This window comes from Panthera onca, chromosome B4 (assembly GCF_046562875.1).
Source record: "Panthera onca isolate mPanOnc1 chromosome B4, mPanOnc1 haplotype 2, whole genome shotgun sequence".
Lineage (NCBI taxonomy): Eukaryota > Metazoa > Chordata > Mammalia > Carnivora > Felidae > Panthera > Panthera onca.
Window position 1 is genome coordinate 121,937,800 of NC_138345.1, and position 27,344 is coordinate 121,965,143.

Genomic DNA, 27,344 nt, shown 5'->3' on the forward strand with positions numbered 1-27,344 from the left:
TTCTGTTTAGGCAATAAAAGAGTTGATGACATGATGCCTGCTCACTGTGAAACACACTGAAACTACCTTCAATTCAATTTCTATCTGATAATATTCTAAGAATATCTGACACTTTGATAGTATATGAACTAATGAACAAGTGGTGAAAAGCTCTATATGCCAATAAATTTCAACTTCATAATTTCTATGACATATAAGCTTCAAGTTGTCACTGAAAATTTAAATCCAATATTAGTCTCTGCCAGAAAATTCTTTAGCAATTCTCGTAATATAAATGCACTTAATACTTTTCATGCTAAAATAGTCACAAAAATTGAATAACTCACTTAGTCAAATTCACTTTTTTGCATTGAGTCTATTTTGATCACCAAACTCACATTGACTTCATTTTCAATGCTCACCACATCCTGAAATCTCCCACCTTGGTATATGCAGCACTAATGGCACTTTATTTTGGTTATTCTACTTTTTAGTATTTTGGTAATAAGACATTCTGCCAGATTATAAATGCTTTATTATTATTTTTTTAACATAGAGGGAGTTTGGTGGTAGATATATAACCATTTGATGTTTTTATGACTAAGAGTTCAAGCTCAGGCTCTCTTTCTTATAGAATGTAAATGCATACCCACACATGTATGTATAACTGTTATCAAAATTAAGCTTAGTCACTAAAAGAAGATTCACTATCTGAACTTTCTTCTGTATTTTTTTCACCTTCACCATCAGGCACTGGAGCATCTGGCCTCCTGAAAGAGAAGGAAACAATTTGGTTTTTCCAGTTGAAAAAAAGCAATTACTATCTGCAAATTAGGTTCATCCTAGAATATTGCTGTTAATAAGTTCACCGAGTCTGTGTCCTTAACTGGGAGTCTCCCAGTCTCCTCCACAGCATGCTTCTCTTTGGCTTTTCCAGCACTCTGGGGATTACTAGTGCTATTCCTGTATGGGCCACAGTGCTGTTTTCTCTTGCCAGTCCTTACAGAATTTTCTAGTTCAGTACTTTCTGCTTCTCATTCCATGGAGACCCAACTACAGACAGAGATGTGATGTGGAGAGGCTGGCGTGACCAGTGCTACGTCTCCGTAGTCTCCAAGTATACAAGAGGTACAGAGAAAGGAAAGCTAGAAATGGAAAGAAAACGAAAATCTTTATGTTCCAGGAAAGCTGCAGAAAGAAATTTACAAGTGGAAGAGAGTTAAAGAATGGCCATTAAGAAACACAGACAGTATGGAAATTTTGCAGGGGAGAAGAGGGCCTGGTAAAAGGTTCTTAATGTTTGTTGAATGTTTTCACTTATATTTTATCTTCATAGAATGAATGTAAAAAGTATGACTTGGTAAAAATAATGTCTTGAAGATTCCCTAGGTAAAACAAGGAGATATGAGAATGATTAAACTCAACTTTGCAGGGAGATATAATAAACCAAATGAAATTTTACAACAAACCAAACATTCAACTAGATAAGTTCCATAGTGTTTGCTAGTAAATTATCTAATCAATATGGTAATACTATCATTCAGCCTCTATTCACTCTCACTGAGAAAATAAGTTAAGCAAGTAAAGTATACTTTTGGGGAAACTAACAGGGAATGGAAGAATAATATAGCTGCTCTGTCTTAATAATTGAGAACTACCAGACTTATTTCTCCCTCAGGCTCTTTGATTCTTATTAAAGATTTAGGACACCAACCAATAAAACTCTGCTTTGCCATAAATAAAATCACTGTTACTAAAATTAAAACATGTATAGTCTACCATGTACATTTAGTTATTAAAAACTATGGCTGAGTTTTGGCTTATAGTTTTTAATATCATATCTGTCATGTACAAAACAGAAAGATATGCTGGCACTGCTCCCCAGCAATGGGTAAAACAGAAACTCATTTGCTCTGCTGCACAGTTTTAGATTATACCTATTAGGAAGTCACATGTACTCGATACAGTAAAACTTTGAAGCTGGGTAAGGCGTTTACCAGGTTTTGACTGATACTCCATCTGCCTAAAACACTAACATGAGACCACAGTCTTCATTGCTCTCCATAGAAGCAAGACTGTGGAACCACTGGGCATGAATACTGGGCACATTTTCCAAGTAAATCTGTCTTTGCTGTATTTGTGATTTCTTACTGCCTTTACTTTGTTAAAAAAGAAAAAAATTACCAGAGGGAATTTGAATACAATGTAAAAATTATATCTATGGCAACTCAAACAAATAAAACAATGTATATGATACCCCTAAATAAATGCTACTAAGGGTAAAAGCAACTTAAGCCTAAAAGGAGCTGAAATTATAACATTAATGTATGTGTGTAACCATTTTTTAATACATGTAATCATCACAGCTGTATAGCATAGTGGTTAAGAACACACATTCTGGAGCCAGACTGCCTGGATTCAAATCCCAGTCTTGCTACATATTTGAGCAATTTTGGGGAAGCTAGGTAACCACTTTGGATCCAACGAACCGACTGGAGTATTGTAATGATTAGAATGAATTATTATATGTAAAGTATATCAAATAATATCTGGCACATAGTAAGTATATTAAATAAATGCTATCTTCGTGGTCATTGTCGTCGTCATAGTCATCGCCATCATCATCATCAACATCATCATCATCATCATCATCACGTACCCACAACTTTGCCAGGAACTGTGTTAGGTGCTAGAGATACAGAAATGAATAACAAGTAGTTCCTTCCCTGAAGAAACTGATATTTTAGGGGGATATTTTAGAGGGAGACAGAAATATAAATTATTATTATAAATGTGATATACATAAATACAGTTGTAGTAACTATGCTTACGTAAAAAGTTAATTCACTCTATGAGGTTTGGTCAGAGAAGATTCCAGAGAAGTGGAGACATTTGTAAAGGGTTTTAAGATATAAGTAGGAGTTTCTCAAAAACAGAAAAGGTGAGGGGCGCCTGGGTGGCGCAGTCAGTTAAGCGTCCGACTTCAGCCAGGTCACGATCTCGCGGTCCGTGAGTTCGAGCCCCGCGTCAGGCTCTGGGCCGATGGCTCGGAGCCTGGAGCCTGTTTCCGATTCTGTGTCTCCCTCTCTCTCTGCCCCTCCCCCGTTCATGCTCTGTCTCTCTCTGTCCCAAAAATAAATAAAAAACGTTGAAAAAAAAAAAAAAAAAGACTGTATCTTTAAAAAAAAAAAAAAAAAAAACAGAAAAGGTGGGAGTAAGTGAGGATGAGAGTGTTCTGAATAAAGAAAAAAAAAAATGGGAATGCATGCTGCATTTGGGAAACTATAAATCATTTGGGAGGTAGAGTATAAAGTAATTGCAGTTCAAATTTGATGAAATTAGAGCATATGGTAGGAGTAATAGGTATGAGAATTTCCTTCCTTTTTTAGGATGAATAATACTCCTTTGTACGCACATATTACATTTTGTTTATCCATTCACCTGTGGATGGGCATTTGGATTGTTTCCAACTTCGGGCTACTGTGAATAATGCTACTATGAACATGGTATACAAATACATGTTTCAGTCCCTTCTTTCACTTCTTTTGGGTATATATCTAGAAGTGGATTTGCTCAACCATATGGCAATTCTATGCTTAATTTCTTGAAGAACTGCAATACTGTTTTCCATAGCAGCTGTATCATCTTACACTCCCACCGGTGGGGTTGGTGGGATTCCAAGGGTTCCATTTTCTTAGTAAGTTTGTCAGTATTTATTATTGTTTATCTTCATTCACTTAAAAATAAATTGTATGCTACTTTGGCTTGGAATTGCTAGGCAGACAAATGAAAAAGCATATACTAGTTCCCTTTGGGTACAAAAAAGAGAAAAACTTCAAGATACCATGAGAATCAAATGAAATAATGTATATGAAAGCATTATCTAAGTTAAAAAGCTTTATAGAAATGTTAGTAGCAGTAATAAAACTTATAATAATACCAGCATTTCCAGCATATTCTTAGTGGGAACAAAAATTTGGCTTTTTGTCTTATGATCAGAAGTGCTCTTGCTTGATCCTGTATATATGAACCTTTTAAGTTGTCTTTTTATGCAAAGTTTTTATTTAATGTTTATTTATTTTTGAGAGGGAGGTGGTTAGGGGCAGAGAGAGAAGGAGGCAGAGGATCCAAACCAGGCTCTGTGCTGACAGCAGAGGGTCCCATGCAGAGCTTGAACTTACAGACCATGAGATCATGACCTGAGCCAAAGATGGACTTTTAACTGACTGAGCCACTGAGGCACCCCCCACGCAAAGAAGTTTTAAAGATATATTTGAAAAAGTTACTACCTTAAAGTATTGGTATAAAGTTTAGTTTCTAAAAATTCAAATGATTCACTACTAAAATTAGAAGATGAGGACTTTATAACAGTTTATCTTAAATATACAAGTAAATCACTAAAAAAGAGTTTATCAGCAAAATATAGAGACACATATAAAGTCAAAAGTACATTCATGATGTATCATGCATGTTTTTTAAAAATCTCAATCTATAGTGGTTCAATGATAAAAAAAAAAACGCTAGGTTGGTAGCTACATTTTAATAAGCATACTTATATAATTTGTGGCACCAAGATTATCCAAAAAGTCTTAACAAAATCAAAATTATAGGAGTTTAACATTAAACTCATTACTTAGTCTATCTTTTAAAATAAGTATTTAAATTTTTTAAAAATGTTTATTCAATTTTGAGAGACAGAGTACAAGCAGGGGAGTGGCAGAGAGAGAGGGAGACACGGAATCTGAAGCAGATTCCAGGCTCTCAGCTGTCAGCACAGAGCCCAATGTGGGGCTCGAACTCACAAACTCTGAGATCATGACCCAGGCTGAAGTTGGATGCTTAACTGAGACACCCAGGCGCCCCTAAAATAAGTATTTTTAAGTTACTTATTAAAGTTACTAGGCTGACTTCAACAAAAAAATGAGCCAAAATTTAGAAAGGAAAGGAGAAGGAAGAACTAAACACATACAAATTAGTACTTTTTAGCATAGTAGATGCTGTGTGCAAGTTCTTTTTGTTACCTTTCTCACTTATGGGAATCAAATAAGGATGTCAATCACAATCTCTGTTCCCCCACTCTTTCCCTATAACCTTCCTTGTTTTAGTCACATAATCCAGGCTTGGCCAATCATTAAGAATCTTCCCCTGGGATGAGAGATTGATTCAAGGGAGGGCACAAGACCCACGCAGGGCCAATCACAATGTTTCCCTAGAAATGAGCTATAATATTCCATAGTTTATTTTGTTTAGTTAGCAAAACTAGCAATATTAAAGCCTTCATAATTGTGAATTCCTTGGCTTCAAGCAGTAAGCTCATCTGTAGCAGGAGAGAAGTGAATGACTATGCCAAGGAGTAAAGGTGGAATGGGTGCTAGGAAAGAGAGAACACCGGCAGCCAGACAGCAAGCACTGATGACACGGGGCCTTAGATCCTGCCCTACTACCTGGACTTCTTTGCTATGTGAATCAGTAACTTCTCTTTTTGTTTAAACTAGTTTGAGCTGGTTTCTGTGATTCTGAACACGAAAAGAGTCCTAACATACAAATATTGTTGGTTTAATTTGTTTTCGTTAAAGAGATATTTATACTTGTGCTTAAAATCACAGCCACTTTGAGGACACAAAAACCATATAAACATACTTTGGAAAAACATTTTTTAGTGTAGATAAATAGTTTAAAAATATTTTTCATTTTCTTTAAACCTAAGACCATTGAACTTAAAGCAGATTAAGTGACAAAAACATTGTTAGTAAAAATATTACTGAGTAGGTGGTTATGGGGAGAGTACAGTAGTTATCATCCAAATCACTTTTCAATATCAACTATAGCACACTTAGAGCTATAATGTCACATGATACTGTTGTCACTCAAGACTGTTCTGTCATAGCTCTCTCTAGGCAATGGCAATAGGTGGTCTTCAGGAAAAAGTAAAACACTAAATTCCTGAACCAAGATTGTACTGACCATATAAAGATCTTTGGGGTGGTTATAAAAATGACAATCTAGACTACGATATTATAGTAGCTAGTGAGACTTATTTCAGCATTACATTTACTCAAACTACACATGCTTTGGTCTTTTTCTTCTGAATGCCCATCAACCCAGGTATATCCTGTCCTTTGTTGTAGTACATAGATTCCTGCAGTCAGGGAAACAATGTAATGCCTAATACTATAAAGAAAAAGAAATTCAGCCCTCCTATAAGAACTGGCTTTTGCCATTTATCTTGGGGCCCTTTAATTCCCAGCTGCTCCTTTATCTTTTGCTTACTAGTCATTGGCAGGCCACAACTTCTTTTTAAGAACATCTCTTTAATATTTCTATTATTTCTCTGACTCTCGTGATCAAGGTCTCCAACACTAGACCAATAACAATATTTTGACGTTGTTTTTTCCTGTCTTGTACTTTCTATCCAGTTTGCCAGCCAGTGGTTGAGAAATGATAATTACATTGAATGGGATTCCAGCTCAGCAAGAATTAAAAATGGAAGCAGTAAAACTATTTTTTGGAATTGTTCAGTTGGGGAATTGAGGTCTATCCCACCCTCAACCAGCCAAAGTCCAAACTTTAATCCATTGTGTTGTTGTGTGTAGCAGGACATAGACAAAGATTACTGGCAGATAAGGAATTCCTGTAGAGGGCTGGACATCCTTTCAGTATAATTAACAGAAAGTTTTCTTGCTTTCCAGTATCCTTTTGGTTAACACAAAGAAATCCCCTCTTGTCAAAGTGAGGTTGAGGTGATTACTTTTACTTCTGGCAACCATAACTTTGGTCATTCCACAGTCTGGGAGGAGGTATAAATGTCTTGAATAAATATCTCCAGGACAAATGTCAATGAGCTTGTTTGGTTCAAAGCCTGCACAATAACTTGACTCATTAGATGTTTTCATTAGCCAAATCAATATGTTACACCCACTTACATCAATGGATAGATCATCCAAACAAAATTTATAAGGAAGTATCAGCCTTATATGACACATTAGACCAGATGGACTTAAGATATATAGAACTCTCCATCCAAAAGCAACAGAATATCCATGTTTCTCAACTCCACATGGATAGATCATGTGTTAGGCCACAAAACAAATCTCAATAAATTCAAGAAGACTGAAATTTTATCAAACATTCCCACTCACAATGGTATGAAAGTAGAATCCATTATAAGAATTAATGGAAAAACTAAGAACATGCTACTGAACAACCACTGGGTCATCAAAAAAATGAGAGAAGAGGGGCGTCTGGGTGGCTCAGTTGGTTAAGTATTTGATTTCAGCTCAGTCATGATCTTGTGGTTTGTGGGTTCATGCCCCACATCAAGCTCTGTACTGACAGTGCAGAGCCAGCTTGGGATTCTCTCTCCCCGCTGCTCCCCTGCTTGTGCTCACTCTCTCTCTCTCTCTCTCTCTCAAATTACTAAACTTTAAAAAAATCAAAGAAGAAATTAAAAAAATACCCGGAGACAAATGAAAACAGAAATATGATATACCAAAATCTACAAGATGCAGCAAAAGTAGTTCTAAGAAGAAAGATCACAGCAATACAGGCCTACCACAAGAAAAAACCCAAAATCTCAAACCATCTAACTTTACACCTGACAGAGCTAGAAAAAGAAGAAAAAATAAAGCTCAAAGTCAGTAAAAGGAAGGAAATATTAAAGATCAGAGTGGAAATAACAGAATAAAAAAACAATAGAAAAGATCAATGAAATTAAGAGCTGGTTCTCTGAAAAGATAAACAAAATTGACAAGACTTTATCTAGACTAACAAAGAATAAAAGGAGTCTCTAATAAAATCAGAAAGGAAAGAGAAATTACAACTGACATCACAAAAATACAAAGGATCAGAAGAGATTACTAAGAATGACTACACACCAAAAAAACTGGACAACCTAGAAGAAATGAGTAAATTCCTAGAAATACACAATTTTCCAAGACTAAAGAAAAAGAAAATCTGAATAGACCGATTACCAATAAGAAGATCGATTCAACAAAGTCCAGGACTAGACAGCTTCACATGTAGTGAATTCTACCAAGCATTCAAAGATTTAATACCTATCCTTCTCAAACTCTTTCAAAAAATCAAAAAGGAGTGAATGCCTCCAAACTTATTTTAGGAGGCTGGCGTTACTCTAATACCAAAACCAGACAAAGACAGCACACACATATGCGCGTTCGCGCACACACACACACACACACACACACACACAAACACACACACAAACACATACACATTACAGGCTAATATCCCCTGATGAACATAGATGCAAATATCCTCAACAAAATATTAGCAAATTGAATTCAATAATACATTACAAGGATCATACAGCATTATCAAATGGGATTTATTCCAGGGATGCAAGAATGGTTCAAAATCCACATATAAATCAGTGCTATATGCCACATTAATAAAATGAAGGAAAAAAATCATATTATTATCTCAACAAATGCAGAAAAAGCATGTGAAAAAATTCAACAGCCACTTATGATAAAATCTCTAAACAAAGTAGATATAGAGGGAACACATGTCAACATAATGAAGGCCATATATAACAAACCCACAGCTAACACCAGTCAATAGTAAAAAGCTGAAAGCTTTTTCCTCTAAAATTAGGAATAAGACCAGGATGCCCACTATCCCCACTTTTATTCAACATAATATTGGAAATCCTAGCCACAACAATTAGACCAGAAAAAGAAATAAAATGCATCAAATTGGAAAGAAAGTAAATTTGTCACTATTTGCGGATGACATGATACTATACATAGAAAACTCAAACAATAGCACCAAAAAACTATTAGAACTAATAAACGAATTCAGTAAAGTAGCACAGTACAAAATCAACATATGGAAATTTTGGTGTTTCTATAATCTATTAACAAATTATCAGAAACAGAAATTAAGAAAACAATCCCATTTACAGTTTCACCAAAAAGATTGGGGCACCTGGATGGCTCAGTTGGTTGAGTGTCTGACTATGACTCAGGTCAGGATCTCACAGTTTGCAAACTGAAGCCCCACATTGGGGTCCCTGCTGTCAGCACAAAGTCTGCTTTGGATCCTCTGTTCCCCTCTCTCTGCCCTTGCCCCGCTTGTGCTTTCTCTCTCTCAAAAATAAATAAAACATAAAAAAAAAAAAAAAACAATTTCATGAAAAAGAATAAAATGCCTAAATAGAACTTTGAATTGAAAGACCTGTATACTGAAAAGTATAAGAAAGACATGGATGAAAGAAATTGAAGAATACACAAATAAATGGAAAGATATCCCATGCTCATGGATTGGAAAAATTAATATTGTTAAAATGTCCATGCTATCCAAAGCAATCTACAGATTCTATTCAATTCCTATTGAAATTCCAATGGCCTTTTGGAAAAAATAATTCTAAAATTTGTATGGAAACAAGCTCTAAAATCCAAAGCAATCTTGAGAAAGAAAAAAGCTGAAGGTATCATGCCTCAATTTCAAACTACAGTACAGAGCCATAGTAATCAAAACAGTATGCTATTAGCATAAAAACAGACACACAGATCAAAGGAACAGAATTGACACCCCAGAATTAAACCCACACATATATGGATAATCAGTTTATGAGAAAGGAGTCAAGAATATATAAAGGAGAAAAGGCAGTCTCTTAAATAAATGATGTTGAAAAAACTGGACAACCACATGCAAAAGAATGAAACTAGATCACTATATCACACATAAAAATTAACTCAAAGTTAATTAAAGACTACGATGTCAGACATGAAAACATAAAATTGCTAGAAGGAAACATACAATAAGCTCCTTGACATTGGTCTTAGTAATATTTTTGTGGCTCTGAGTCCAAAAACAAAGGAAACAAAAGCAAAAACAAACAAATGGGATTACATCAAACTAAAATGCCCCTGCACAGCAAAAGAAACCATCATCAAAATGAAAAGGCAACCTACTGAATGGGAGATTTTTGCAAATCATATATCTGACAGAGGATTAATATCTAAAATATATGAAGGACTTATAAAACTCAACAACAAAATAACAAACAACCTGATTAAAAAATGGGCAGAGGATCTGAATAGACATTTTCTCAAAGAAGACATACAAATGACCAACAGGCACATGAAAACATCTTCAACATCACTAATTATTAGAGAAATGCAAATCAAAACCACAATGAGATATCATCTCCCACTGGGTAGAATGGGTATTATCGAGAAGACAAGAAATAACAAGTGTTGCTTAGGATCTGGAGAAAAGGTAAGCCTCACAAACTATTGGTAGGAATGTAAACCGGCACAGCCACTGTGGAAAACGGTATGGACATTCCTCAAAAAATTAAGAATACAAGTATATGATTCAGCTATTTGACTTCTGGGTATTTATCCAAAGAATACAAAAATGCTGATTTGCAAAGATATTTGCACCCCTATGTTCATTCAGCATTACTTACAATAACCAAGAAATGGAAACAACTTAAATGTCCATCATTGGATGAATGGCTAAATAAGTTGTAGTATATATATTTATATGTATAGGTATGTATGTATATGTGTATGTACACACACAATGAATACTACTCAGCCATAAAAAAGGATGAAATCTTGCCACTTACAACAACATGGATGGACCACAAAGGTATTATGCTAAGTGAAATAAGTCAGATGGAGGAAGACAAATATCAAATGATTTTACTCACATGTGGAATCTAAAAAAAAAAGCAAACAAATGAATTAACAAAATAATACAAATTTAAGCTCATAGGTACAGAAAACAGATTGGTGGTTACCAGAAAGGGAGCAAAATGAGGGTGGGCAAAATGAGTGAGTGGAGTGAGGGATGGTGATGGATGATGGTAATGACTTTTAGTGGTGACCACTTTGTAGTGTATACAGTGTATACAGATGTCAAATTACAATGTCATACACCTGAAACTTATCAAATGTTATGTACCAATTTTACCTCAAAAAATGCTATAAACTGTACCCCACCCCCGCACCCCCCACTAATATTAACAGTGTGACCAGCTGAATTTCAATTTCAGAAGTCTGTTCTTTACTGCAAAGTTTAAAATACACATTTTTCAGTTTGAGAAAATGAAAACTGTATAAACCAAAAGGATAACTACTCTGTGTATGTTAAGTATGTCTTTGTTGAAAACACAATGGTATACAGGCGACTAGAGGATTATAAATAAGTTGCGATCCAAAAGCCTGGAAAATCCATTGATACCTATTCCCTCATTAAAACATTCATAAACCACAACTAACATTTACTGGCCATTTGCTGCTTGTCCAGAGCTGTGCTAAGTGCTTACATCATTCTCTAAGTCTGAACAACTCTGTGAAGGGTGAAGTCCTATTTACCATTTTACTGATGAGTAAATTTATGCACAGAGCAATTAAATAGTCCAGGGTCATATTGCTAGACAGTGGCAGGGCAGAATCTGAATATGCAGACCATTTCTAGAGTCTGCCTTAGGATGAGCCGTAACCATCATGAATTTCATCTCCTGCTGGGCATGTACAGAGGCTAGTCTATGTATCCTAGAACAGTAAAAGTAGTAATTACTAGGTAATAATAGTAACCATAGTTCTAGGACATAAAAGTATACAAAAGAACAGGATAAGGGAGAAAATACTTTTTTTTCTCCTGATAAGAAAATTTGCATTGATTCAAAGAATATACCTGTTCTATCGTTCTGAATGCAAAACTAGAATAGATTAATCTTAAAAGATTTCCATTTTCTCTCTCCTTAAACTATTTTTTTAAATGTTTACTTATTTTTGAGAGAGAGACAGAGCATGAGCCACGGAGGGGCAGAGGGACACACAGAATCTGAGGTATGCTCCAGGCTTCGAGCTGTTAGCACAGAGCCCCACGCGGGGCTCAAACACAGGACCTGTGAGATTATGACCTGAGCCGAAGTTAGACACTTAAACGACTGAGCCACCCAGGTGCCCCTGAACTATTTTTTTTTTAATTTTTTAACATTTATTTATTTTTGAGAGACAGAGAGAGTGCAAGTGGGGGAGGGGCAGAGAGAGAGACACACACACACAGAATCTGAAGCAGGCTCCAGGTTCTGCGCTGTCAGCACAGAGCCTGACGTGGGGCTTGAACCCATGAACAGTGAGATCATGACCTGAGCTGAAGTCGGATGCTTAACAGACTGAGCCACCCAGGCGCCCCGAACTATTTTTTTTTATGTTTATTTATTTTGAGAGAGAGAAAGCACAAGTGGGAGAGGGGCAGAGAGAGAGGGAGAATCCCAAGCAGGGTCTGTGCTATGAGTGCTGAGCCCATGGAAACGTGAGATGATGAAATGAGCCAAAATTAAGAGTCAGACACTTAATTTCCTGAACCACCAGGCGCCTCTTCCCTTAAACTCTTTAGAGTATGATGGTGACAAAGGTACTCTTTTACATATCTTTATTTCAGTGTCATTGGAAACTAATTTTTACAAGCTAAACAGGAATAGTTCTTGGCTATATAAGCACTATTGTTATTTTCAAAATCTTGGGAATTTCAAAAATAATTCATCATTTAGAAGTAGCAAACAGGGGCGCCTGGGTGGCTCAGTCGGTTGAGTGTCCGACTTCGGCTCAGGTCATGATCGTGTGGTTTGTGAGTTTGAGCCCCGCGTCAGGCTCTGTGCTGACAGCTCAGAGCCTGGAGCCTGCTTCAGATTCTGTGTCTCCCTCTCTGCCCCTCCCCTGCTCACACACTGTCTGTCTCAAAAATAAATAAAACATTAAAAAAAAATAAAACAAAGTATCAAACAAATTTTATTTGGTAACTATCAGGCATTTTCTTCAGTTTCATAAACTTTCTAAAATTCAATGACAGTCATTTTTCTAGGAAAATAGCCAGGTCTTATTTCTCCTTATATAAACTGTTTTATTTTAAAATTATATACTCTTAGCTTCCAAATTTTTATCCACACAGGTCAATGAAATCATAATGTATTTTTGATCAGTATTTATTTCTGTATCAACTTCAGCTTTGCTCTTTGCTCAGTGCAGACAGATCTAGACTATTCTAACCATTGTAGGAGTCTGTCTTACTACTTAAGGCTAATTTAAAAAAAGTGTATGCTTACACTTTAAAGGGAAAACAAAACAATCTTTACTGAAAGTTCTTGGCTGAGGCTTAATTTGTACTAAGATTCTCAATAAAAGTATACTCTTCCCTCAGATGGCACATTTTCTCTCCTTCAGCATCTCCAACTTTTCTCCTAAAGTCAGACTCCCTAATTTTCTATAAACATCATTCTCAAAGTGCCAGGATTCCTCTTTAACAAGATGGTTGATTTCACTTATCATATCTAGATAAATGCTGAGGTTTTCTAGTAGTAGCAGTGATAGGTTATAGTGAGTCACCCCCTCTTCAACCCTTGTGACTGATGGCATGTACGTATGAGGTAATGGATCAGAATTCAGGCTCCAGGCTGTGGTTGAGGAGCAGCTTTTCTGTAAGACAAAGTTAACTGTTACTGGAATTCTACCCCAAAACTTGGCACCACCTTGCAACTGAATGTTTCTCAACATTTACGGACAATGACGGGCCTTCAAACTTCTAAATGAGATACGTCAGGGAAGTATTGGGGTGCTGGGCATTCTCCCCTTGGTAGTCATCCATGGACTTCCTCCCATAGTGATACCTAAATGGAGTCTTAATTAATATGAAATTAGCCAGGCCAGAGAGGTCCAAGGAGAGGTAAAAAAAATTGAAGATACCAAAAGGGAATAGGGGAATTCAGAGAACTGCAAATAGTCTGCTACAGCTGCAGGAGATAGGAATGTATGGAAGAGGGGCAAGAAATGAAGCAAAAGAGTCTGGGTCTTGATGATAAAAGCATCTCTAAATGCAATTCTAAGTTGTTAAACTCTGTGTTGAAGGCAGTTGAGAGTCACAGAAAGTTTTGAAAACAAGAACAAAGCATGAACAGACCCACTAAGGCTTTCGTGGCAGACTGAAAGAGAATAAGGAAACCAATCAGAAGCAATTATAATAATTCAGGTAAGGAATGATGAGTGATGTGGTCAGCTGTGAGAGATTAAAAATGAAAAAAATCATAGTGACTGACATAATCAGGGATAGGGAAGAGGGTAAAATCAAGGATGACTTTCAAGTTCCTGGTGTGGGAGCTGATTGAAGTAAAGGATTATGAAGTAGGTTTAGGCTGGGCAGAGGATGAAATGAAGCCAGTAGGGGGTAAAGAAATTGGATATCCAACATATGCTGATACTTATTGGACTGTTAGTTTTCCAGTACATTTTCTCTAGAGAGAAAAATCATCATTTTAAAGGTCATTTTAGCTCTCTGTTATTATAGAAGATCTACTGTGTATTTCCAGAAGCAAAAAAGAGGTCATGGTCAATGTTAAATATATTTATAACATATATTCCAAAGAATACCAAAATGGATTGGACCCATATGTTCTATTCACATTAAAATATATGTCACAATCCATCTGCTTTTAAAGTGTGTGTCAGAAACAATTTCCAGAACAACTGCCAAATATCCTGGAGATGCTTTAGTTCAAATTACCAATATACGCCATTGTACTTGAACTGTTTGCTACTTGGATATATACTAAATGTAGATACATGTTGGAAATCTATTCTTACAGACTTGAAAAAAATTCTTAAATATTATTTTTAAAAGATAAGATAGGAGAAAAAGACTGTTTTACGGTGTTTTACCTCCAAAATGCACACATTTTCTTGAAGGGCTGAGAGCCAAGAAAAATTTCAAAGTATACTGCTAATATAATATGAATGTCTGGATAACATAACCAAATACATCGGAGTGAACTAAAACCCCAAACTGGACTCTTTACAAGTATCTAGATACTTGAAAAACAGACTAGCTCTGAATAATCCATTAAGATATATTTTATCCAGAATGAGCTATGTAGCCAGGTTTGCTTGGATGGAATAAATTATTGTCAAATTTCTGAGCCACAATTTGTCAGCATTTCTCAAAAATTTTTTTTATAAAATTCACACAAACAGATATCTAGTTTCATAATAATTATTAATGTGGACCTAGAGTGGCTTTACTTTATTCCTCAATCTGGCTCAACTTAGATCATGGTAGAGTAAACTTCTTATATACTAAGGTCTTAAAAAATCTGGTAGATAATTAAGAAAAGAAAGAAAAAAAAAGAATAAAATAGAATAAAAAAGAAAAGGTAGCATGAAAGAAAAAAAAAAAACAACCCTGCTTCATATAGACATTACTGCATGCAGCAAAACTGTCATCAAATTCCATCTCTTGGATATATATATATATATATTATATATTATAATTATAATTATATTATATTTATAATAATTATATATAATATAATATATATTATATATATATATATATATTCATCAAGAATCTATTGAAACTGCTCCTTAAATATGCAAAGGCTGTTTTTAGTAGCATAGGGTAGATTTTTCAATTTTGTAATATTGGGAAAGACACTCTTTATGAAGATGGTTTCTTCAACCATAAAACACTGTTTAGTGGAAAAAAATAGAGCTTGGAATATTTTTATTATAAATGATAAATTCAACATATTAGTGTAATATTAGAAAAATTACTTACTCAAGAAGATCTGGGTCTAGCCCTTCCGATATCATTTTGTTTCTTATTGCCATCACTGGAACACCCTAATCAAAGGACACAAGACAATCAATTATTAAAAATGCCTCTTTCATAAAAACAGATAAATAAACCAATGAAGCAGAACTGAAAGCCCAGAAATAAACCCAAATACAGATGGTGAACTAATATTTGATGAGGGAGCAAAGAATACTCAATGGAGAAAAGACAGTCTCTTCAATTAATGGTGCTGGGAAAATTGGACAGTCACATGTAAAAGAATAAAACCTGATCTTTATTTTACACTACTCACAAAAATTAACTCAAAATGGATTAAAGACTTATATGTAAAACTTGAAACCATCAAACTCTTAGAAGAAAATATAGGGAAAAAGTTCCTTGACATGGGTCTTCATAGTGATTTTTGTGGAAATCACACCTAAAGCATGAGCTACAACATTTGTAAATAAGTGACACTATATCAAACTAAAAAGATTCTGTTCAGCAAAAGAAACCATTAAAAAAGTGAACATAAAATACCTACAGAAATATTTAGGTATTTATAAACCATATGTCTGCTAAGGGGTTAATATCCAAAATACATAAAGAACTCATACAACTCAATAGCAAAAAGCACAAATAATACAATTTAAAAATGGGCAAAGGACCTGAATAGGCATTTTCCAAAGAAGATATATGAATGACCAACAGGTACACGAAAAGATGCTCAATATCCCTAGTTACTAGAGAAATGCAAATTAAAAATCACAATGAGATATTACCTCTATGCCTGTTAGAATGACCATCATTAAAAGATAAGAGATAAGAGATGCTGGTATGCACGTGAATGAACAAGGGAAATTTTGTGCACTGTTGGTGGGACTGTAAATTGGCACAGCCACTGTAGAAAACAGTATGAAGATTCCTTAAAAAATTAAAAATAGAACTACCATATGATCTAGCAATTCTAGTCCTGGGAATATATCCAAAGGAAATGAATACACTAACTCAGAAATATATCCTGTAGCCCTATTTTCCTACTAGTATTGTTTATGATAGTCAAGACATGGAAACAAGCTAAGTATCCATCAATGGATGAATGGAGAAAGAAGTTGTGGTATATACACACACAATGGAATTTTATTCAACTACAAAAAAATGATAAAATACTACCATTTATGACAACATGGATGGACCCTGAAGGTATTATGCTAGGTGAAATATGTCAGACACATAAAGACAAATGCTGTATGATCTCATTCTATGTAGAATCTAAAAACAAAGCAAAACCACCAAACTCAGAAAAAAAAGATCAGATTTGTGATTACCAGAAGTGGGGGTTGAGAAGAAGGAAGGGGAATTGGAGGAAAGTGGTCAAACGGTACAAACATCCTGTTATAAGATAAAGAAGTACTAGGAATGTAATGTAAAACATGATGACTACAGCTAACCCTGCTATGTGACATACAGGAAACTTGTTAGGAGAGTAGATCCTAAGAATTCTCAACACAAGGAGAAATTTTTTTCTTTTCACTGTATCTATGTGAGATGATGGATGTTAACTAAACCTACTGTGGTAATTATTTCACAATATATGTAAATCAAACCATCAGGCTGTATGCCTTAAACTTATACAGTGATGTATGTCGATTATTTCTCAATAAAACTAGAAAAAAAGTAAATAGAAGCTAAAAAAAAAAAAGCCTCCTTTATAGGTTTCCACATACCCCCAAAACAAGACCTTTTATATGGCTCATTATTTAAAATTGCTCTTCCTTTGCCTTTATATTAGTATGTATGTAGCCCTTGAAAAATTTTTTTCATGTTTATTTTTGAGAGAGAGAGAGAGAAACAGAGCATGAGCAGGGGAGGGGCAGAAAGAGAGGAAGACACCGAACTCGAAACAGGTTCCAGGCTCTCTGAGCTGTCAGCACAGAGCCTGATGCAGGGCTTGAACCCACAAAGTGCGAAATTATGACCTGAGCCAAAGTCAGAAGCTTAACTGACTGAGCCACCAAGGTGCCCCTACAAGGTACACATTTTAACTGACTTCATGGAATCAGTGCTATCAATAGCACACCCCCAAATTAAATCATTTGCACTTATCCGTTACTAATTCTGCTGTACACACGTCAGATATCATATTCTCACTTTCTTATATCACCAAAAAAAAGGTGATAACTCAAATTATTAAAACTTTGGCTGGGATGGTACAATACATACTTAACAAGGTGAGTAAATGTCTTTTCAAATAAAGACTTCAGAGCTTTTTTTTTTTTTATGTGTATTTATTTTTGAGAGAGATAGAGTGACAGCATGGAAGGGGCAGAGAGGGAGACACAGAATCCAAAGCAGGCTCCAGACTCTGAGCTGCCAGCAGAGAGCCCGATGCGGGGCTTGAACTCCCAGACCACAGGATCATGACCCGAGCTGAAGTCGGACGCTTAACTGACTGAGCCACACAGGTGACCCTGAGAGCTTTCTACTCTGAAGTATAGTTATGTTAATGTTCTTTTCCTAATGGTCCAACTCCATTTGGATACATTATGCACAAAGGTCAAATAATTCAAGAACTCTCCTGGGACTATTTATATATCTTGCCTCACCAATACAAACACTAAGTAATGATAATGCTAATAGTGTACAAGTCACAAAAATACTAAGAACATATGAATCTTAAAATTCAGGATAAGAACATCAAAACTAAGAAAAGGATATGTCAGAAATAAATACAAGTTTATTTGAAAAGGTAAATGATTTGATGATAAATAAACATTTATTGAAAGCTCACTAACAAAGCTCTAAGGGAAGAAGATGCAATCAAGTCTCTTTGTCAATTCCTGCTCTTCACATCATTCCAAAAGATGAGGAAATGTTAATATGATGTGTTAAATTTGAGGACCTTGGTTATATCACTTTCAAAAGTAGAATCACTGTGCTTTAAAAGGTTGTACACATGGCTGGGACCCTCTCCATCTTATCTCTTCATCCCATGTGGCAAAGGGGTAAGCTGAGTCAGGGACCACGTGGGGAAAAAGCTCAATCACTTCTCCACTGGTGCTGCATACTCTTCCCTTCAGGCCTTCCATGTCACTAGCCAGTTGTGTGACATTCAATTTTGAACCCAAGATATAGAAGAGGCCCTTTAGGAGCACTGATAGTCCAGTCCAATTTCTCAGAGCTCTACCCTGAAGTTTCTGGCACCAACCCAATTAAGATTCCCCTGCTTTCTTTTGCAGTTGTCCCTTTTGTTTTCTAGTCTCAAAAGAGTAAATTTCTAGGGTTAGTGGTAGAATTCTGATATCACAATCCCATACCTTCAATGTTTAATAACACTATGGCAGCAGAGTGCTTTATGCTGAGAAAAGACATAATCAGTCCCTGCCCTCAGGGAGTAGTCTAATAGATGTATGTGTTAGGTAATCACAGTACAATCATGCAATTGATACAGAGGTTTCTAGAATGGGTAATGTTAGACCCAAGGAAAGGCAGACTGAGTTGAGGACAAGCAAAGGATTTGCTGAGGTGAGTCTTAAAGATGGGATAGAAGTTTTGATTAAAATGAAAAACACAAAGACTTAGAAATATACACGATGTTTAAATAATCTATCTTATATAAGTTTTCTCAAACATATATTTTTAAGAACAAATATATACTTGTGTAGATAGGTCTCTCCCCAACAATGCTGATTATATTTTACATTTCACCTGATAAAATCTGCATTTAAATCTAGGCAAGTATATGTACAAATGTAAGAATCAAATGGATTATAAATTTAATATGAAAAGTCTTCAAATTTAATGACCATATATCTCTCACAAAAATGTTACACATCTTGCCATATTAAATTCAGATCATTATTAACTACAATCCTCATTTTTAAAATCAGAAAATGTATTAACATTTAATTCTTATTTACTTTTTGAAAAATGTCCAGAAAAGTTGGTTATAGAAGGAGTCATAAGTTGCCTTCTATAACCATAATTTCTTATTTCAGCAATGGAGGAGGAAAAGTCCAAGTTCTCTACAGCTTGCTAGGTTAAAGGAGGTTGGGAAAACAGGCTGTCTTTCAAATTTATAGGTTACCCAGAAGACTCTTTCTCCTGAGAGGCAGCAAAGGCAAGACTGTCATTTACAGGTCCTTGTATATACATTCATCTTCATAACTGTTATGTTTAAATTATAAATTAGTAAAATGTAATCTACTAAGCAGTGGACATTTAAATGCATCCTAAATGTTAGAAAGATGAAAATAAATAACACCTTTGTAAAATTTCTTCAAAGCCATACTCCTTAAAGTAAAACTGTTCCATGGGGCAATCTTTAATAAATTCTAAAAAGTAAAATATGGTAGGTTTGGAAGGCAAAGAATGTGGAAGATAAAACTTTGGGCCTCTTGTTAGCTTATGAAGTTTCAGGATAAATGAAAGGGGAAAAAAAAGGCAGTTACTTGCTTAGGGCCATCCAATGTGAACAGACACTTACATTTGGAAGAAAAAAGGAGGAGTTTAGAATATTTCATAAAAATACACTAAAGTGCTAAGGAGAGATGTGAAAAAGAGCAGAATTTTATGTTATATTTCTTTAAAAATGCCTCTCTTTCTATTAACTATGGTTTGATGGTATAAGGTCTTGCTACAAACTCAACTACATGACTTATTTATTATACTTTAGCATAATCCATAGGACATCATCGGAAAGGTTATATAAATAAGTTACAAAGCCAAAAAAACAGAAGGGAGGAGAAATGTGGTTGAAAAAAACATTTCCTAAAAGATAGCAAAAAAAGTGTGTATAAAGTGGAGATGAGGAGAGGCAGAGGGTAAGGAGTAATGGGGGAGGATAAGTTGGCAGAATTAGATAAGCTCCCTATTTTAACATTAGTTTTACGGACTTGGTTATAGTATAAAAATAATAGAAACCTAAATCTGTAAGCTCCATATTTTACCTTTCATTTCTTAAAGCTGTTTACAGTGTAAGAATACTGATATTACCAAAATTTGGTGACTCTTTAGTCCTTTATGTACATGGATACAGATAAAAGAAAATACAAATAACTTATAATATCTTAGCCTAATAGAGACTTTTAACATTATCATCACCTTAATACAAATCTCATAAAGCTTGACACAAAAATAATTTGGCCTGTGTTCCAAACGATGCATTCCAAAGGGATTTGCTGCTATGTTTCCAGTGATGTTGCTTAGAAAATTTGTTGTTTTGATATATTCTTCCTTAGGGGTTAAGGAACAGAGCTGGGTTTGTTAAACATCAAAAAGAAGTGTCCAATTTCTGATCTCCAAGAGACAAAGCTACTGGTGGTCTGAGGAGGACACGAGAGACCTCAAAACTGAAGTCTACTGAACTGTGGGATTATTTTTGGCAAGTGATAATGGCACTTAGTCCAACATAAGTAATGAAGAAGAGAGAAGGCAGCCATAAGTTTGATGTTCCAAAAAATCACGTCTGTATTTGCGTCACTGGAGAAAGTGTGTAAAGAAGCCACACTAATGAAATTATGATGGCAACACTAACAGTTACTAGTTTCTTATATCACAAAAACTGAAGGTTGCCAATATTTACATTTATGTATTGTGTTAATGAAAGACAAGTTACTAAACTCTTTTGTAAACCATGTTGAAATTTTCCTAAAGTTTTAGATTAGGAGAAAAAAAGGCCCTTACTCAATCTAAGAGATAAATGACCTTCCTTTTTCAAAGTATTTGTTCATAAAGTAACATAAAAATGCTCCTTATACTTTAGTTTTCCCTCTCAGTTTATAAGCTTGAATCACAACAATTCAGTTATAAAAGATGGAAAATATGAAGCTTTTTTCTCTACGTAGGTCAACAATTAAAAAAAAAAAAGATCTGTTGAGTTGACAGGTGGATAGTACTTTTTTTATTTGCAGGGAGAGGGAATGTGTAGGAGTTGAAAAGATGCTACGGGTTGGAAAAAAGGTAACCAGTCCTCTAATCAGGTTGTTTATTTAAAACTAGCTTAGTGAAATGAACTCAACCATTTCTTTGTCTTCTGATTTTCAATAGTGCTATCTTAAAAATATCTACACTGCCTTTTCTGAAATATATTAAGTATGGTGCTATAATTAGAATACAATTTTCAGGTGAAATATTCTATATAATAGTAAATGTTTACCGAACAAACCCTAACACAAGAGCAAGCACATGCTCAATGATCTCCTTCTGGAAGTTTTCAGTGAAGGAATACAAGATTAATGTAAATAAACTCTTAATCACTGTAAAATGAATATGGCTGTCCAAAAAAAGGGGAAGCTTTATTCCTAATGACTTGCATAGATTTAGAAAATGCTAGACTCTGATATAACTCTAATACTGTTGCCACAAAGGGTTGTTGATTTGAACCTAAATATGTGGGGAAAAAAAGAGGTTCACATATCCTGACTAGTGCTATACACAGTGGTTTACAGTGGAGCGAAGAGGAAATTATGCCTTTTACAATGATTATCTCGAGAGATAAGTTCACAGTGAGAATGTATTTCTCACTGAGTGCCCATGATATATCTTTAAAGATGAAGGAACAAATCACATGGTAAAATAGACAAAAATGACACTGGCCATGACTAGGGCCCCAGGAAATTGGTGAGGTAGTTATTATTACTTTATTCATAAAAAATAAATATGTTAACAATTCCCCATGTCCCTTTTAGCTATGGGAACTAAAGTTAACTTAAATCCCTATCAAGAAAAACCTTTAAAGAAATTATTTCAAAAGGCGAAGGATCTATTGTTATGAGTCAGTTCAAAATACAGCTGCATCAATTTCCCCATGTGACCTATTTTCCCCCTGGATACTCTTGTAACATGATAAATATTAAGTGCAATGATCATGGTGCATTGTGTTTTCTTTGCATTTTGTAGGTACTCAAGTATTTGTTGATTTAAGAGTAATTTGGAGCATTATAATGCAAAAATTATATCTAAAATTTAAAGACTGACTTTGTAGACTAATTAATGCTAGAACTCCATTGTAGAATACCTCAGCTACATTATAGCTTTGCTATACCACATTTCACTCAAATGATACTTGTTCGTTGAAATAGGTATTCATTAAATTTTCCTAAATTTAACTACATTTCTACTTTCCAGGAATAAAAACTTAAAAAGAATTTCTCTAACAAATCATTTTGGAATTCACTACTTAAGAGTGTAATTAAGTTCAGATGGCCTCGTGTTCCGTTTTTGAAAACTTAACTTACTTATACTAACTTACTTATACTAACTTATATGTACTTAGTCAAAGAGATTTAAAGAAATATCTCCAAATACAGCAATAAAAGCTATAAAAATAGAATTCCTAGTAGTTAATTATAAAGATGATTCTACTGATTGAAATCACAAAATAGTCACTTTTGAATTAATTTTCAAATAGTGGTAATGTGAACTGGTGTGTTATAAGTCTCTCACTCAATGCCCCAGGGATCCACAGGTACCCATTTCAGGAGGTATGACCAGTATCAGCCATTCCACGTGGCTACAGAACCACAATGAAGGGCCCTGTATCTGTTATCAGTGTGTCATCAGCACATAGTCTAACCAACTAACCGAATAAAAGTCATTTGTGAACTTAGGTTAGGAAAACAACAAGGAAAGTTGGGATGCTGTCTTATATTATGAAAAACTGTGGCAAAATGTACTTATATCTAGAGACATTTTTAAAGATTACAGTATTAAGATGTAGATATCTTCAAGAAGAGAAATAAATATCACTATTTTCCCAACAAAATTTAGTATTTTGAAATCTACTTCTTTTTAAAACATACAGTTAACATAGTATCATTTTTTCCAAACTATAAAACAATCCTTAGCAAAAAATTAACTTGCAAATGAAATATGTTATTGTATGTTACATTGCTGTGATCTATTCAAGATGAATTATCTTCCACACCAGGACTGTCTACCCCATTACGAATGTTTATGCTATCAGATCCTTGTCAAAAATGGTGCTAAAATGTCTTCCTCAACTTGATGGTCTATAAAACCTCTAAGATACTTCTCTCTCATGAGAGGTGAGCCTACTTCCTTATTATAGCTCATTTGCTTCTCTGGTCTTTTACTTTTTCTCCCACTGATTAACTGTAATCTTAGACAAATTTATAGTTAAAGCGAGAATCACAATATTTCTGAAAAGGGTAAGTAAGTAACTACTTAACTGACATCACTATTATTTCCTCCTTACAACTTTGGAAAACTTTTTTGTGAGGTCCCTTATTTCTGACAGAGGTGGTCAGTAGGAAAGAAGATAAAAGGGCACTGAAAAATCAAAGTTGGGTGACTAAAAAAATTACAGTTGGATTGGAGTAAAAGAACTATACCACACATTTCAGCAAGTGTAAAAACTGTCATGTTAGTGTGTATCTTCAAAAGCTTAAGAACCTTAATAGTAGAGTACCGTTCTTCTTGTCACAATTTTTAAGTGAGTTGGAATGAAAGATATGAAATCAAAAGTTAAAAACGTTTTTCTGCTACATGCCCCTTGTTTTTTTTTTTTTTTGGTTCCCATTTTATATATCATTTAAAGGTGATTCCTATGAAATTTAAAACTACCTTAAGCTTATCCTCTAAAAGTCCCCTCTATGTTTTTGTTTGGTTAACTCCTTTTTCTTTCTTTTGTGGAAGTGACATAGGGAGGTACGGTGTTATAGTGAATTTAAGGCAGATGAAATAAATTTTATTGGCATTCAGCAAAATAAACAAATAAAGAATTGAATGTTTTGGCTTGAACGGATTATTTCAGATAGGCCATCCTATATAAATTATTTTAATGATGATACCAATGACACACAAATATGACACAGGGAATAAATTCCTAAAGAAATATATTCTCTTCATACATACATTTATACTTAGGAAAAACTGACTTGACAAAAATTTTTAATTATCTCATATATTATTAAAAAACAAAGAATTCAAGTGTACAGCAGCCAGAACTCCTCCTACAACTCTAAAGGAGACTAACATCTGTGTACACCAGCTTGTTGGTATGTGACTACTCTTCAAATACGACTGAGGATTCTAAATACTCTTGAAGTTCACAGTTCAAAATGCATTTTCTCCAGAGACTGTAAATACCATTAATGGTTAAACAACTAGTTCCTGGAAACAAATGATTTAAATCAACATTTTCTTGGCAACTGAATGCCTCAAAGGACAGCTACAATGAAAAATATGTGGTATCAGTAGTAAAATATTCTGAGCTATAGGTTTATGGCAAAGTGTTATTGGCAAAGAATATATGAGGAATAGATAAGGTACGTGCATATAGTATTACCAAATGGATATTGACAACCATCTTACTTAGTACCAACCCACTACATGTTTTTCCTCCGGTGTTCTAAGGAAGATGAGAAATCAGGAAAACAAATATATCAGGAAAAGCAAATTTAAAACCTGAACTTAGCAATATTATTATTTACCACTCTCTAACAAACACATACAAGAAAAGTAAAATAGCAAAGCACAAACAAAAGGGCAGGTACATCATTTAAGAGCAATACTTCTCAACATTAAATGTGTACACAATACGACTGGCTCCAAACTCAAGGCAACCTGGGGAAGTTCAAAAGGCAGCCAAACATTGAAAAATCATAATTGATTCTGAAATCAATTCATTTGGAAATTATTGAAAAATTGGGTATTTTAATGAAAATCTACAATCTTATTGGGAAAGTGAAACACTTTCCAGTAAAATAGGCACGATAATTCTTCACACATGGTTTCCTTAGAGGCTAGTTCATTGACTTTAGCAGAGAATAAGTAATTTTTTTTCTTGGGCCAAAAATATAACAAAAAGTTACCTGTTTCTAGGCCTTCCAGATACTCAGGGTATGGGAAAGCATAGATAACACCTCAAGGGCTCTCAATTGGTGGCTAACTGTCACGGTTTTTGGCCTTTGGGGAAATCTTCATCCAACACTTTTTCCATCTGATATAAGATAGGATGGAGAGGAAGGAGGGTAACTGTGGTTTCTTGAGTTCCACTGACCCCAATTCAAAGTTACCATTCTGCTAAGCTTTGCTTTTTTCTTTTAGTTGTAGTCCAATGTACCTGGCCGACCATTTAGTTGATGGGAAAGATAGAATATTTTCCCTTTTCAATTTGCAAAGTTGGTTAAATCATGTAATTAATTAAATGGGCAAATGTTCACTTGTATCTTTTCTTTATCCACATTTATATGTGTAGGAAATCAATTACTGCACATGCAGCTTTTATCTTCAATGAATAGTGTGATGCTAAAACACCACAGAAAGTTGCCCCCGGCACCCCAACCTTTATGTATTCAAAAAGTACTGACCTTGATATTGATTAGTCAACTTTAGGGAACAAAACACATGTTAATATAATACAGAGTCAGAAAACAATGAAAATACAAATATCATATAGTTAAAGTAAATCTGTACCAGTGCTTTCCACAACTCTGACTATATATGAACCAGAAGCTCCTCCTTTTTAAAAAAATTTTTACGTGTATTTATTTTTGAGAGAGAGAGAATGTGAGTGGGGAGGGGCAGAGAGAGAGAATCCGAAGGAGGCTCCACGCTGCCAGAGTAAAGCCTGATGTAGGGCTCAAACCCCTAAACTGCAAGATCATGATCCAAGCCAAAGTTGGATGCTCAACCAACTGAGCCACCCAGGGGCCCCAGCAGCTCCTTCTTCTGACTACACTGTTGATCAGTGCTGAGGAATCTACCCTGGAATTCTCTAGACCATGAGAAGTTATACTGAGGTCATATCCCAAACAAGGTTTGAAAGCCTTTAACTACTCTCACAAAGACTAGGCCTAATCTAAAGAGCACTCTAATCCATACTTTATTATTTTCCTGTGTATAAGGTGCATAACTTCCTGATGAACATCTTTAACAATCAGTGGGAGATTCTTCATCCTTAGTTAATGGAAGTCACATTTCCCCAAGCCAACATCCACTGCTGGCAACAGATGCATCAGAACCACCCAAACCAAGGAGATTATTCAATTCACATTTTAAGCCAGCCAAAGAAAATAGAACTTTAAAAAAGTCCAAGTGTCCGAAGAGACTGTTTTGGCAAATATGGTTTGAAAAAATACAAGTCATTAGCTTAATGTGGAAGTCGGACTTTCCCAATGCACAATTTATTACTGGCAAAGGATTCACCAAGCTCTGCCAGTAGAAAGGGGAGAACCGTTGGAAAAGTGATCTATGTACACAATTCCAGTTAAGTTATAAAAGCAATATGTAATTTAGTAAAGGCTTGTGCTGCACTATTATGACAACAAACATTAAATCAGAATCAATTATCTGCCACATTTGGAACACAACAGTATTACTCACTGAAAAATCTTGTGTAAAATTTGCTGAAAAAGGAAAAAAAAATCAGAAAGTGCAAAAAAATGCCAGCAGGTGTTCCAGGAACATTCATTAATAATGAGATTCAAATTTGGAGATCAATTAATAGATCATAAACATAGAGAGAACTTCAGATCTCATTTTATGTACGAGGGAACTGAAGCCTTGAGAGGTGATATGACCTGGACAAGGTCACTCAGGACTGCATGACAAAGCTAAGAAACTATACCATGTTGCATCCCAGAAGTAAAGATCTAGGTGTACTCCTAGTAATTCAAATTGTGTCACAGAAAAAGAAATACTTTCTGGAAATGTAACCATTATTATATCTCACAGAGGGTAATAATATGGGAGTGACAGAAAAAGGTGTAGAGACCAAAAAGCAAGGTGCTGTTTATTTCTCTGTTGAACTGGTACTT

General features: G+C 35.0%; 1 protein-coding gene across 3 annotated transcripts in view; it reads right to left on the bottom strand.

Moving 5' to 3' along the window:
* Positions 1-497: 497 nt before the first annotated feature.
* WASHC3 (WASH complex subunit 3) overlaps positions 498-27,344 on the bottom strand; it is a 47,215-nt gene continuing 20,368 nt past the window's right edge. For 2 of the 3 annotated variants that reach the window (XM_060656600.3, XM_060656599.3), the window contains exons 6-7: positions 15,565-15,629; positions 498-749 (exon numbers count right to left, since the gene is read on the bottom strand). In XM_060656600.3, coding sequence (XP_060512583.1) covers positions 665-749; positions 15,565-15,629 — 150 coding nt within the window. In that variant the 3' untranslated portion in view covers positions 498-664. Of the gene's footprint in view, positions 750-12,943; positions 13,434-15,564; positions 15,630-27,344 lie in introns of those variants that run through there. The other variant, XM_060656601.3, reaches the window with a different exon arrangement.